This window comes from Pundamilia nyererei, unplaced genomic scaffold (genome assembly GCF_000239375.1).
Source record: "Pundamilia nyererei isolate P.nyererei 1_Seehausen unplaced genomic scaffold, PunNye1.0 scaffold00010, whole genome shotgun sequence".
NCBI classification, from domain to species: Eukaryota; Metazoa; Chordata; class Actinopteri; order Cichliformes; family Cichlidae; genus Pundamilia; species Pundamilia nyererei.
The window spans coordinates 6,046,955-6,062,195 of NW_005187411.1; the positions used below are offsets into that span (position 1 = coordinate 6,046,955).

The following is a 15,241-nucleotide window of genomic DNA, read 5'->3' on the forward strand; positions in this document are numbered from 1 at the left end:
CAGGAGTGGGGGACAGTGAAAGACCTTTTTCTAGTCCGGACACAACACTTCTCACAGTCTGCCGGCATTCAGTTGGAGACTTTCTGAAGGATATAGGCCAACGCTGAAGAAGGAAGAAAAGAAGTGTTTGAGACAGACACCATCCTATAACCTCCTCCTGCTGCATTCCTCACACAAGAAGAAACATTCCTGCAGCATTGCATCATGGGGGATAAGTCAAAGGCAAGCAGTGTTCACGGCATGCTGATTTAGGTAAAGGCAGGAATGCGTGAGCTGTTTGGTCTACAGAACCACACAGCATTGAATAATAATTTAATAAGAGTTAGTACAAAGGTATGAAAGGACTGAATTTCATGCAGTGTAGACGTCTGCATCAGCCCCCTTTTCTGACACTAGTGTGAAAACCTCTAAGAAAGCTGCACCAGCTCAAGTGAATTTAAATTTAGTTGAGTTATAATGTGCTACATGTGAACAGACACAACATTATCAGACTAATGCAGCCATTACAAAGACATACAGACTACAGCAGCCCATTTTCAAAACCTGAAAATCTTCTGCACCAAAACCTTTAATCTCATCTCATCCATTTTAGCCTTTTGACATTTTAACGTTTTGTTTGTTTAGGTTGATTCTCTATTTAAAGCACTTGATAGCCACTTTATGTTCTTTTCATTAGTAATGAAATACAAGATGAGGTGTGATGGTTAGCACTCTTTCCCCAGATTCAAATTCAGGCAGCGGCCTTTCTGTGTTGAATAAACATGTTTTCTCTTGGGGTAACTCACTTCATCCCACAACCCAATGACATACATGGCTTCATTAATTGGTGATTCTACATTAGTTGTAGGTGTGATTTTCCCCCGCCTCCTGCCCCATGACAACTGGGATAGGTTCCAGGACCCCTGCGACCCTCAATTGGATAAGTGGAAGAAAATAAATGGGTGGCTGTGTTGACACTGCAATTAAAACTATAAGTGATCTCCTGGGTTTTCAAGACTTGTACTCATTGTTCCAACCGACAATGCAACATCTGGTATGAAATGCTCACAGCTGAAACAAGTCTGTCTGAAGGCGTGCCAAACTAGGCGTGCCTAGACAGGCATTATGCAAATGTGGCAAATGGTTATGTAGATAAGTCATGGAATAAAAGCTTAGACTCCAAACAAGGAGTTTCAGGCTGTAGGAGTGGACTTAGGACCTTACAAACATTTTAACTGCACATGCAGTATATTCTGACACCCTCCAGGAGAGGCAAAACCCAAATTATTTTTTTACATTAGTGCCCACTAGATGAAAAAAGACTCATAACTACATTTAAAAATAATAATGTATCTGCAAGGTCCCTTTTACACTCAGTAGTTAAGTGGTATCGACTGGAGAGCAGAACACATGTTCGTTAGAAACTGATGACATACTCACTGAAATAGCTTTACTGGCCTTTAAAAGTAAACCGATGACTTATTCACTAAAAAAGCTTTCCAGACCTTTGAAAGTAATAAAACACAGATCAGTCCTCTGTCACAGATTCAGATCCACAGTCTCCAGTGGTAATATACTTTGTTACATGCGTCATGAGTCAATGATGATGTTACAGGCTCTTCTAAAAAAGCAAACAAAAACTAAAAAAGGCAAGCTATCCATTGGAAATAAGTTTAGAGAAAATTGTTAAAAGTTTTAGAATAACTGTGAAAATCTCTCTTAAAATTTCCTTAAAATAGCAGAGTCATATCGTGGTATAAAAGTTGTAAACATCTGGGGGTTTGACTCCCGAACTCGTGAGTTGTGTTATCATCATTCACCACCAATGACAGCTCTACCTTGCGTGAGGAAATGATTCAGCAGATTTGGCTCTTGTCCCCTGTGGCGTGCCACTCTCCTGTTATAGTCCTGCTGTCACTTGTCCTGGGTGCCCTCTGTCTGGGATGACTCTAAATCTCCATCCACTGCGGTCAGAAACTCATCATTTTAGGTGACCAAGATCCCAAGACTTCATCCAAAGTGACAATTAGAGTAAAAACCCCTCAAACATCATTTCACAATGACTCAGTCGAATTTCTGCTGGGTTTTTTGTTTTTTTGTTCAACGTTAACATCAATAACATGCGGTGCCGGCGTGACTCTCATTGAAACGTGCTACTGAAAGTTCCCTGCCGCTGTGTGATCAGCATTTTGATCGTCTCAGCCAGCTCTTTTCTTGAGCTGCTGATTTCATTCCTATTCAGACTGTGCAGATGATGACGGTTGTCAGGCTAATGCTTCATGAGCATCCATAGCATCGGTGCATGCACACTGAGCCCACTTGAGGGACTTATGAGAAACCTTGCTGTGCCCTCCATACTCTATTCCAGGCTCAATTTGCTGCCTTCTTGCTTCCTTCCAATGATCAGAGGCAAATATTGTAGGGGGAAACCAGTTCACTCTGCTTCTTTCAGTCAGCTGGCAGACTGGCAAAAAAAAAAAGAAAAAACAGAAAGCAGCTGAGAACAGTTCATCACCTTATTTATTATTCAGGACTCAGCATAAAAGCCATGGCAAGAGCAAGCCAATCTTTTTGGTAGAAAACAAGGAAACTTCTGCAACCATTATTTATATGAGGTTTGGCAGAATAAAAAGTATAATCTTTCTAAGAATGCCGTGTTATGCTGATTTACTTCCAGTTATGTTGAGTCATTCCCTTCGTATTCAGCTCGCGTCAGGAGTTTCCTTCCTACCTCAGAGTTATTGATAGTCGGCTTTCATCCATAAATACCACATTTTAAGATATTTAATACATAAATCTTTAACTGTGTTCATGTCTGAGGAGTATTTCTGCACAAACCAGCTGAAAGTTGATCTGGGTCCACAGCACGCTACCAACTTAACTGAGTGCACTGACTCAGTATTATCAAAGTGCTCAACCCATCTGGGCTGATGACATAATCTATGAGCCCGTCTGCTCTGTGAGGGATGGAAATAATCCGGTGTTGTACTACAGCAATGACCCAAGCATGTGCCCAGCACATGGTCCGAGCAGGCAGAGTGAACACACAAGTGCACTGAGGATTTAGGTGGCCCTGGGGCTTGTCCAGTATCCCACCCCCCCACGGTCATGTGGTGACACATGGGGACACCCCTCGTCCCAAAAACCTCAGCGTTCTTATGCAAGAAATAATCTGGTTATACAATCCGGTAATGTTTTCTGGATCAAGGCTAGAGAAGGGAACGCTTTTTTAGATTTGATAAAATCACAACTTTTTTTTTTCCATGTATCGCTCGGTGTCCCAATCAGATGAAAGCATTCGTGGAGATGCTCAGACCCTTTTCTTATGCTGCGATGACCAGACTTTAAGAATTTTCCTGATTTTAATGAATCAACACGCAAGTCCGGTAACGCACGTCCTCCCCGTAGTTTTGTCACACACTTCTAAGTCAATCGAGCTAATTCTGTCCACATACTGACTGTTGTGATCACTGAATGAGAATGAGTATTGTCCAGGATGTCACACAATGACAGCCCGGGATAACTACAGTACTTGTGTGGGCAAACACACACCTCTGTTTGGCGTCGGTGGAGATTAAAGCCGCGGTTATGCCTGATGCATCAGTTATTGCGCACAGCAATTATGACATCAACGCAGCGTTGTAACCTTTTATACTTGAGCTTCACTTACTGCTGTCTACCTCTAAATGACAGACGTCACTGCTGAGAAAAGTATATGCTACACGGCTGTAATAGCAACAGAAGAGGTGATATAAAGGAACTATGTCATTCAAGCACAGCGACAATTATCGGTTTATCTACACTTTTCTGTAGACAGTCGCACATTTTCCTTTTGGTTGAGCAATCCCAGCACAGCTTCTGTGACAACTGGGAATCCAACTGATAGTCTGTAAATATGCTTTTAAAGGAAGACCAGTACATAGACTCATGCCTAAACGTCAACCAGTTTGCATGCATGCCACATGATGCAGGTTACAAAATTAAACACACAACCACCTGACATTGGGTCATCAGCAATAATGACTACTTTTTATGCCACCATGAGCAAAGGTAACAACTGCAAGCGTAAACTAAGCTTACATTTATGCCAGTCATCATGCTTGTGCACATGGCATTATACCTAAAAGCCCACTCCTAATACCTCAACGTCACAAAACAGCTAGATGCATACCCAGCATTAAAATTTACATTAACATGATACAAAAGTAAGTGGAAAACTGCTAAAAAAAAAAAACTTTTACTGAACACAGACTGTTTTGTTAGTCATGAACTGCATTAACTTAAAGCCTCCCTTTAGCACCAGAAGTAAATTAGGCCTTGAAACATTGCAAAGTTTTCTTCAGTTTTCTAGTGTTGATAAAGAACGGCATTACTTCTGACTGCAACCAAGTTACTGGCCATTCTCCCTCATTTCTCTCCCATCCTCTGCAGGTGGTAGGCAAAGCCCAAGGTGTGGGGGAGGGTACTTCATTCGCAGGTGCTTTGCTCATAGCCGTCAAAAATCCTACATTTTTAAAATGAAAAGAAATAAACTGAAAAGTCATGTTAAAAAGTAATTTTTAAAATGATCTTACGGCATTTTTGTAGCAATGAAAATAAATAAAACACTGGAACCCGATGCTTCCACAGGTTAGGGTTAAGGTTAGTTAGAAACCCCTCTGTCTGTGCAAAGGAAGTGTCGGGACAACCCTGTGTATTATCAGGAAAATACTGCACTGCGGGATTTAGTACTAGATGCTTCAATATGGATGGCAACAAATAAACACAAGTAACTGGTTTGTCAGTGGTTCACCCTGCAGCAAGATAATGACCCAAAACATTAGAGGAAGAGGACAAGGCAGGCTTCAGATGATGGAAAACCAGCAGTCTCCAGACTGAATCCCCATTTAGGTGAACTCAATAAAAGGGCGAAGCAAAGCAAACTAAAAGAACAATAGGTTTGGTGCTGAAACATCCAATGTGTTATTTCTAGTGGTCTGAGTTTAAAATTTAGGATAACATAAGATATATTTTATTTATCCCATCATTGTTACATTCATGCATTACAGCTGCCAAACTACTAATCTGTAACTTTCCAATCCTTCAAAAACAGTTTTACCTATTACAAAGCATTACTGTGTCTAGAAGAAATTATAGATTTTCATATTGTTTCCCTTATTGTCACTATTATATTTATGTGCTCTCTCTTTTCATTTTAACTTAACCATACCAGTTTGCGCAATCTTTAAAAAAATAGCTCTTGCTATTGAGGCCTTGAGTACATAAAAGCTACAGAAAAAAACAACACAAACTGATAATCTGATAATTACTTAAACAGTTAAGCAAAGAGTGTGTAAAGCATGAATGATCTTAGTTATAAAATTCAGTAAGAAAAACCCCTACAGTGTTGATAAAAAGCTGCATTATTCTCAACTAAAGCCAAATCCAAAATCTAACCTAGAAATACAAGCCTACTATTCTCCTTTCCTTCTGTCACTCACATCCTCTGCTGCTGGGAAGACAAAAGCCAAATCATGAGGGGTGGCGCTTCATTTACAGGTAATTCCAAGAGCAGTCAAACTTATAAATACAGACAAAGGTGATCGTGATGTTTTTCATCAATGATAATGAAGAGAGCAATTTAAAAGGTACCAATGCCAATAAAAACAGGGTGCAGAAAAGTGTACATCCCCCTCAGTCAGGACTGAGACTTGGTACTTCAAAATCTCACTGTTTTCCACAGCTACTTTCCTTCAATCATCGTGCCCTCACACCTCTTGGGTTCTGCTTACAGCCCTGCAATGAATTTAAAAAGGCTTTCAATTGCCTGGCCTGCCTGAATCTGCACTAGGGTCAGCTCTCTAAATCCCAGCAGCTGACACCAAATCAATTACCACGTGGCTGTTGGGTAAGCAGAATGGGATGTCCACAAGGAACTCCAGAAACTGGGCTAAATATGAAACCACAGTGACCACTGCTCACCAGTTTGCTGGCACACCGAGTCTGCGGCAAATATGCAGAACTGGCTGTGCAAAGACTAACCCCAGACACAAGCACAGCGAGAGCATGGAGCAATTATTACAGAATAAATAAGCAGCTATGGTTCCCTCTGATAAGAATATATATGAAGTGTAATAAAATTTTAAATCTTGGAGGCATATTGACAAGGAAACAAAATCAAATGAATTAAAGCTACAAACAAGGATTATGTAAATACTTTACATGTAATTACACATTTGTTACAAAAGACAGAATAAAGATTAAAATTGAAAACTAAAAAAAGAAGCAAAGTTGAAAAATGCACTCTTGACCAGCATAAACTCAAAGATATATACTACTATCAATATTTGCATTGTACATAAACATTGCGATGAAAATCATCATATCACAGACCACAAGCTGACATCTTCAAATGACATAAACCCAATTTTTTATTTAAAAGGCAACAATTCAGAATTAATTTTTATCTAATTATCTGAAAATTTATCAGATTTTTTTTTTTGTTTCTATTAATCGTTTCAACTCTTCTTCCTAGAAGCCATTTAATAATTCAATAAATGTATTAGTAACAACTGTGTTAATGGGAATGAAAACTTGTGTTAGGTTTTGGTCTTTTAAAAAGCCAGAATGTGAAGCGTCACAAGTCTGATGACTGTGCCTTTTCCCACTTTCCAAACAGATGCGTCTGTTAGTTTGTGTGTCATCGCCACCTCTTCATACATGAACATTTCTTTTCAAATCAAATTCAAATGATGCATTTCAAGAAGGGCCCACACGGCCGGCAACAAAGAGAGAACAAAGGGAAAGCAAAAAAATCTGTTTCTTTGTCGAAACCGTCAGCTGTCAGCGCCCCTCGCTGTCTTTCTGATGGTGTAAATAAACTTTTTCAGAGTATCTCATATGATGGTTTGACAGTGATTTATGAGCATGATAAATACTTGCCTGCCTTGACGTGTTTCATTTACATGTTAATAATTTTACAGCATTGTTCTTTATATAAAAAATGCATAGTTTCGAGAGATTTGATCTCATGCAAGCTTTGTTTACTGTTATATAAAATTCCCTCTGAGTTTTTATGCAGGAATGTTGACTCAAACATTGGAGCAGCTCTCCCCAGCCCAACAACAAATACCTGCTGAAAATTAATTTTTATCGGTTAGCTTCTTTAATCTTCCTCCTATTAGTTTGGGCCATAGTTCAGATCTAATGTGTGTATGATGGAATAATTGCAAAATGACATTGCTGACTGTGTCTTTATATGTGTGTGTACTTATCTTTAATTTGTGGTTTTAGTCAAACTGTTACGTTTTTTAAAGTGTTGTACAAATGAAATTATTATTGTCAGTATTATGATTATTACTGTTGTTGTTAAATAACACTAGTAGTTATTAGAAATATGATGTAATTAATCAAATCTGCCAAGAGGAAACCTCATTGGCTGATGTTTGATGTGTTGCGAGCTAAAAGCCAATCTGTTTCCATGCTAAAGATTAAGCAGCAGCACACTATAAACAAAAGTTATCACCTGCTTCGTTCAGATAAAGAGGAGTGCAGTATGAGCTATCTACACATTAAAATGTCCTGTGGGGAGAGGGGCAAAATTAGTAGCGTGCTGCAAAATGGGGTGCGTGCACTGGGCTCGGTGCGACCTGTGAGCCCCGTCACACTGACAGATGAGGTGGTGTGAAGCTGAAGGTCAGCTCCTGAATGCCTGATGGAATACCAGCACAGAGAGGAACACAGGCTACAGAGGAAATGCCCAGGTGTAGCCGCCTGTCTTTTGTAATCAGTCACTGTGCAACTTGATGAGCGAGAGGTGAGGAAACACTCGCCAACATTGGTCTTGGCTTTGTTTTCTGCAATGTGCAATGTAGCACACTCTTATTAATCCTTCTCCAAGCTTATCTTTTTGATCTACAACTCTTCTCCACACTAAATATAACTTGAGTTACAAAACACACCAGGTAGGAGAGCTCTTTATAGATATTTGGGTTGCCTAACTAGCTGCATAAAAACCAGCTCAACCAGTTTAAGGATCTACAAAGTATGTAAAAAGCCTAACCTGTCAATAGTGCAGTATTATGTCCTTCCAACCCATGCGTACTTCTCAGCAGGACATCCATCTTTACACATTCATCTTGTCCAGGAACTAATGCATTGAGTTTGACTAAGAAGGGATTGTGTGGCAGGGGCAAAAAAAGTCCTGCTCTGTGTGACTTATCTTAGAGGTACAGAGCAGCTATGGAAATATCAATAGCTCTGCTTCAGTCAAAGGAACAAGCTGATTCAACATTTTTCTATCTCCAGGAGAGCATAGTTCAGTGATAAACCACTTACTGTTGATGGAAATGACAATGCAATGTGGTGTTTGACAATAAATGCCAAAATATGGGGGATGGAAACAGATTTTAATTAGTACAGAAATATTTTCTCTTAGAACAAATTAAACAACTATTGGCTAGCAAAGTGCCTCTTCAGCACCATGTGCCAAAGTCATCTGAACTTTCTTTCTTTATTACTGTTGCCTTTTCATGCTGATTGGCACAACTGTAGAAGCTTTTAGCGCCTCTCCCCACTCCTTTGAGGCAGAACTGGTCATTTAAATCCCACAGACTCATGCGTAATTCTTTTCAATCCTACCATAGCTGTGATTTGGCAGAAAAGGCACTGATGCAATAGCTCAAAACTTTAGAGGCAGTAGTCGTTTACGAATGTAACAATACTCTGGTGAACCCCAACACTTTGGCCTGACCCCAGATCACCGAAATGCTGCGACAGCAAATACAGTTTGACTCAGGAACAGGGAATGACGCAGGTGTGTGTATGTGGTCCAGAACAGGTGGACAAAGTGTAATCAGAGGCCTTTTATCTAAGCCTTGTGTGACACTACTGTTGCAAAAGCTCTTATTATAATTACCCAATGATGATGTGATTCAGCAGTTTTCTATTATCAAGAAGGCTGACTTATACTCTACTTATGCTCCCAATTGGAAATACGTGTTGCCAAACCTTTTAAAGGTTTGGCAACACGTATTTTTCATGTATTAAACACTTTTTTTTATTGCCAATGTGTGAATGAACTGTAGAAACTCCCTTCCTCCAAGGCTAAAAAAATCCCTTTACATTGAACATGAATCGATTACGTTTTATTTATTTTCAGCGATGCCCAGGAAACCCTGTCTCCAGCCACCTCCTCAGTTCTTCTGGGGGAACACTGAAGTGCTTCTAAAACAGCCAAGAGATGTCTCCAACATGTCCTTGCTCTGCCCCTGGACCCCTTCTTTATGGGACCGGAACAACTCACTTAGGAGGTGCCCAGAATGCATCTTAAGCCATAGGTTAGCTAGGAAAATAGATTGGCACTTAAATCGACAGCTCAGCTCACTCTTTACCATAACAGGCTGGCACCACTCCATCTGTTAATCTCCCTGAACTATGTTGCTCTGCTCACATTGTTGCTAGCCAATCGAATCATAATGTAGGGCAAGTCCACAACAGTCCCAGTTTCTCCTACGGCCTCTTGGGAAAGTTAATTGCCCACCCATGGTCTATGCTCTATAGTTTGGCTCAAGCTCGGTTAGCTTGCCTTGTGAGTGATCACAACTGCTTAGCTATGCAGCATATCTTGTAATCACCACTGTTTCATCCGATGAGTCCTTGAGTGTGGAGTTCAAACACACAGTGACCTATCAGCTGACTTACCTCTTATCACAGGTATCATAATAACAAGGGTTTTTCTGAACATTATCATCGAGGAACTTTCAGTAAAGCAGGAGCATGCCAAGAAATAACAGTTACCTCCACCAGTCAACAGCTTGTTTAAGAGGCTTAATAATCTTTAAAGACTTACAATGTACAGCAGCTATGACACAGGTTTAACCTTTTAAGTGCAATCCTTAAGTCAATATACTGACACAAACACACTGCTATAAAGTTAACAAGAATTTTCAATCCAGAGAAATGTTCACGTTCACTCATCCTAAAAGGTGCTGCAGTTGGCATATACTGAACTGTTCATTTAACAAGGCAACCAAGCCTTTAATACTTCCTCTGCTGTGTCAGGCATGTTTCCACACTTTGAGCTTGATTTAAAGAATCACAGCACATCCATTACTAGCGCACCCAAAAAGTGACGATTTTGCTGACAAATGTGTTTCCCGGGCAGGATTTGATTGTTTTGCCTTTTTCAGACTGTATTCACAAATGGTATACAGAGCTGAGACAATCAATATTTTAAATAAACTGCATGAGAAAAATAGCTGGTAGGTATTTTGGTGGTCTTTAAGGCTTCGATGCTACAAAACAATGTTTTCTTAAAGTCCACCTTATCAATTGTAACAAAGTGTCTTTGTCCTGCCTGATATAAATAAAATATATTTGGACTTTGAACTGATACTACAACAAAACCATATTAATATGTCACCTTCTACTTTAAAAAAGGTTTGGATCTTGGAAAACATCAACCAGAATAACAAATTCAGGTAAACTGTGCCATGTTTTATTTGTTCTTTGTTTGGAATAAACACATACTTTTATTTTAATCATGTTTTTTGCACTTTTTTTATTTTTTAAAAAGGTGCTATTTTCTAGCATGTATATGCACCAAATGATAAACCCATTTATTAAAAAAATATCCAGCAGAATCAATAATGAAAACAAATAGTTTTTAAGGAAATTAAAAACATGAGCTTTTGTTATAAAAATATATTCTCCTTTTTAAAATATTTCCTCTTATGTGGTAACGACTTGATAATGACACTACTATTACAAGCAAAACGAATATTTTTTCAGCTCTGATGTGGTCTTGTGATTGTTATTAATCACTGATTTATTAAGGTATTTCAAACCTTTAAAATAACAAGACAGAATCACATGAACACTAATGTCAGCTGAAGACAGATGTAAGTAAATGAGTATTAGCCCAAATTGGCAGACTGTAGCATTGTTAGTCCTGACTACAGCTTCAAAACAAAAGCATCAACAACAACAAAGGGGATAGCTGCTGATTAATACAGTGTAACATCAGGAACACGGGCTAACGTTAGCAGATGTGCCGACAGTCTATGAAATGATCAGGCTAGCGAGCTCTATGCATAAAAAATGACTGACTGCAGGGGCTGACACAACAACTTACCTTGGGCTTATACAGCCACTTTCGAAAGCGGTTCATCGTTACCTCGCCACCTTCCTTTGTCACCAACCCCTCCTCTCTTCTCCTGTACCTGTGTGTCTGACACTATCGGCGGCTGGCTGGCGGCTAAGCTAGCTAGCGCTTCTTGGGTCCAAATAGGAGGAAAAAAGACAATGTACGGCAAGTTGTCCTGAACGTTACACCGAGGCTCTGAAGGCGCACAAAGGAGGTATTGGGAAATAACCACTTATTTCCATTTTCCCTGAAGCCCGAGGTTAGCAACCTGTCCCTCCACCTGCCCAGTCACTTTCCAAGTCCCCGACGATACAGACAACTGGAGCACCGAAGGCTCCGCTGTTCTCTGCCCCTCTAACGCTACTCGATGACAGTCACGTTGACAACATTCACCTCCCACTTTCCCAGGAAGTGGTGCGTTCAAGTGCTCCTCCAAAAATAGCTTTCTTTCTCCAAAAGAACTCGATATAAACTCATAGCACAATTCTACAATCCTCCTTCTTAGAACCTTACTGAGTTCCTTGGACTACCCCATTATTCTGAATATGGGTTATTAACGATGTATACCCTGGAAAAAGAAACCAGTTCAAAGAAATCATTACAAGCCACGACATTACCATTTTAAGCTTATGATTAGTGAATGTAAACTTCTAACCATGATTATAACTTCTATGGACGTTTTAAGAGTCTCTTAGTTCTTCACACACTGCAGCTGCCTTTTGGTTTAGTTTTTGGTTGGATAAATACAGCATAATATCTCATCATTTGCAATTCATCCCAGGATGAATTAACCTCATTTTGAGACTAAGTAAGGGCCATATTATTTTTATTGCTTTAATATGTAAACCCTTCAAATTTAAAGATGGTTTACTTTCTTTTTCCTCATGTAATAAAACATAAGCAACAGATAAGAAAAGTTTACTAATGACAGTTGTTTTCTGTTACCTAAGAAACAAATTTGAATTTACTACATTACAATAATTTTAGAATCTGGAGGAAATGTGTCAAATTGACACTTGTAACAGTATATTCAATAAATCACAAAAAAATGATTTATTTAACATTTTATTTAATAACATTTTTATCTTCTTAAAATGTTATGCAATAGCTTCGCTGGCCCAGCCCACTTGAGATGAAATTGGGTTTGACCCCCCCTTATCTAGATTGTATTAATAGTGTATGCATATATTTAAGTATGAGTAGTGGAGGTTTTAAGTTTTTATAACTCAGTTGTGTGAGAAAAACAATACAGTAGCCCAATGTTGTTTAATTTTAACTTTAAAATCAAATGTCAGGCAAATACAGGGAAATTTCATCAAATAAATGTATGATTTAGGATGTGTACAGATGCCATTCTTTGCAGTAAAGACCATCCAAATGAGGAGCAGCAAATTAAGCACATTGTTTAGGTTTGTAAAAGAGATTAGAGAGAAAATATCAGTGGGGAAAACAATTTTCACTCAAAATACACTTCCAGGTTATTCCTTAGCTTTCGCCTGTATTACATGATTAACATCAGCAGTGTGTGTTTGTCCAGAAGCTATTTTGGAGTCATTTCAACTTTCTGTTTTCTAATACATCACATGTAGATTAATCATAAGATTAGCTTGGTATTTCCTAATTTAAATTCAACAAATGACTTTGTTTTCACTCCGGTTAAGAAATATGATTATGATGATCAGGTTAAACCAGGAAATCAGATGATCGATTCTGAGAATAAAAACCCAGTTTCCATGTGATTTACCCAGTAATTAGCTTTTGTCCCTCAGATACCAACAACGTAAAATCCCTGGTAAGCTAGGAAACAATTTTTTTTTTGTAAAACCATCATTTTTTAAAGCACAAGCCAACAACTTTCCTTCGGTTTTTAGAACGGGTTTCCATCTTGACCAGATGTTTTAACGTGTCACTTTGATCGCCTTCTGTCTATTGTAGAATTTCCAAAAGCACATGAAGGCAGCAGGAGACCAGCACAGCCCCAGCAAGACGTCACAACACGCTACGTCATTATTATTGTTATGGACGCCAACAAAGGATGAGGAGGGCACTCTGTTAATCTGTACGGATTAAAACTGTGAAATATTTAATATGTTAAACTGAACAATAATAAAACGCCTCTTTTGAATCTAAATAATTAATTTTTTTGCTGAAGCATTCCTCGTTTAACATTTCGAGCTGGGACGTATGTCTGTTTACGCCTGTTTTTGTTGCTAAGCAACGACGCAACACAGCGACGGCTGGAGACTGTCTATGAGTCGAAGACAGCAAATGTTTTTTGTGAATTGATGTCTTTCATTAGCAGCCCGGTTGGCTTGTCTATCCCAGGGAGAACTGTTTGTTCTCTCATCTCTCAATGCGTGAGCTTTGCTTATATAAACAGTTTATTTTTGGGCTTTTCTAGTGGATTTAAGATGGCATCAAACTATGCATCACTTGTGAAGGAAGCCGTTCAGCTCCTCGACAAGTTTAGAGCTAGCAGACAGTGTTTGGATGACTTCACAGAAGATGCTATGAAGGATCTGCAGGTATGTCAGACTCAGATCAATGTGAGTGGATGCATAGGCCTGCTTCTGATTGGTCTGTATTTCTTGTTTTGTCACAGGACATGGACATGCTGCAGAGGAAGTTCATTCTTGATGTTGTTTCCGGATGTGTTGAGCAAAAGAAGCTGCTGGATGTAGTCATCAATACCTTCTTTGGCCAGCACGTAAAATCAGTGTCCAGAGGTGAACGTAGCCAGTTTGTTGGTGAGTAACTTCATTGCTACTCCTGATTTCAGCCTGAATAAAAGAACTGACATGTTTTAATGATCGTCTTGCTCCCCAGTTATCTGTTACCTGGCCACATTTCTTCTTGATGACCTCGGGCTTCAGTGTTTTAGCAGCATTGTTAAATCTCTGGACATCAAGAAAATGCACATGGTAAGAAACACAAATTCTGGGTGCAGAAGAGGGAAATTAATCAGCAGCTTTCTTATGTTGCACTTTTCAAAATTAGTTTTTAGGTTTCTTCTTCTCAAACCTCACCACGTGGATACAGGATGAGTGGAACAACATCTATGATGCTGCCTTTGTGGAGAAACAGTGGATTGGGCCTCTACTCAGGTGAGAAAAGCCTGATAAACAAAAATACTACTTAGGTAATAACACTATAATAACTCAAAAAATGAAGGGAAATCTTAAATCTACACATTGTGTAATTCACTGACAACAAAAAGACATGACAGCAGTCAGTAGCAAACAAAATTTTTAATCCTTTGAGGGCTGTATTCAGTGATTGATTTGACGCTGAAGTCACATGAAGTTCGGCACAGCATCTGTAGACATTCCTGTCACATAGGCTCAGTGTGAACATGCAAGAGAATAGGGAACTAAGGGGTGCTCATGCCATTGATCATTGAGTCTGTTTCCTCACAGTCTGGTCAGAAATGTGCACAAGTATTCCAGTGGAGGTTGTTTTGTGAGCAGAGCATTTCAAATTCAGACAACCCAAATGTTTGCGTGTGTGTCCTTTAGGTGGCGCCCTGAGATAGATATTCTCATGGACCAGCTTGCAGTCAAGATCTCTCAAGGGAATCTGCTCAAGAAAGCTGCAACCAAAACCACTGAGCCCCAGGAGTTCGCCCTCACCGAACCTAAACCACGGCCTCTACCCATGCCCGAGCTCATCCCACAGCAGAAGAAATGCAAACCAGTCAGTATCAGTTACAAAAAGTCCTTTACTTTGAGAATTTTTCATGTCCTCAATCCTTAAAGAGAATGTAAGCTGTAAACTGTGTAGAGGCTGGTGCGTCACTCTTGTTTGTCATGCAGGTACCAAGCAGCACCTACAAGGCTCCAAAGGAGAAGCAGATAATCGAGGAGAATAAACAGAAGAACCATCAAAAGGCTCAGGTACAATGAATCTAATACAAAAGAAGATATGTTTAACAGTTAAACGGCAGCTGGCACATTTAAGTTCAATAATAGTAGATATTATCAAAAATTTTTATATTTTTAAATTCAATTACATATACTGCTATTAAAAAGTTCGCTTATCTGTTTTCCACCAAAGGAGCTTCTGTATGAAGCGAATATCAAACAGTTCAGATGTGGAAATCCACAGAAGTCTGAGCACACAAAGGTGTGTATGTGTGTG

General features: G+C 39.3%; 2 protein-coding genes across 3 annotated transcripts in view; one reads left to right on the top strand and one right to left on the bottom strand.

Annotated features, from left to right (window-relative positions):
• Window positions 1–11,492, bottom strand: part of zfyve28 (zinc finger, FYVE domain containing 28) — a 30,385-nt gene extending 18,893 nt beyond the window's left edge. For both annotated transcript variants that reach the window (XM_005723995.1, XM_005723994.1), the window contains exon 1: window positions 11,093–11,492. In XM_005723995.1, coding sequence (XP_005724052.1) covers window positions 11,093–11,128 — 36 coding nt within the window. In that variant the 5' untranslated portion in view covers window positions 11,129–11,492. The remainder of the gene's footprint in view (window positions 1–11,092) is intronic.
• Window positions 11,493–13,281: 1,789 nt separating this feature from the next.
• cfap99 (cilia and flagella associated protein 99) overlaps window positions 13,282–15,241 on the top strand; it is a 3,948-nt gene continuing 1,988 nt past the window's right edge. Inside the window, exons 1-7 of the mRNA XM_005724106.2 lie at window positions 13,282–13,629; window positions 13,707–13,851; window positions 13,931–14,025; window positions 14,102–14,208; window positions 14,620–14,797; window positions 14,917–14,997; window positions 15,158–15,230. Coding sequence (XP_005724163.1) covers window positions 13,390–13,629; window positions 13,707–13,851; window positions 13,931–14,025; window positions 14,102–14,208; window positions 14,620–14,797; window positions 14,917–14,997; window positions 15,158–15,230 — 919 coding nt within the window. The 5' untranslated portion in view covers window positions 13,282–13,389. The remainder of the gene's footprint in view (window positions 13,630–13,706; window positions 13,852–13,930; window positions 14,026–14,101; window positions 14,209–14,619; window positions 14,798–14,916; window positions 14,998–15,157; window positions 15,231–15,241) is intronic.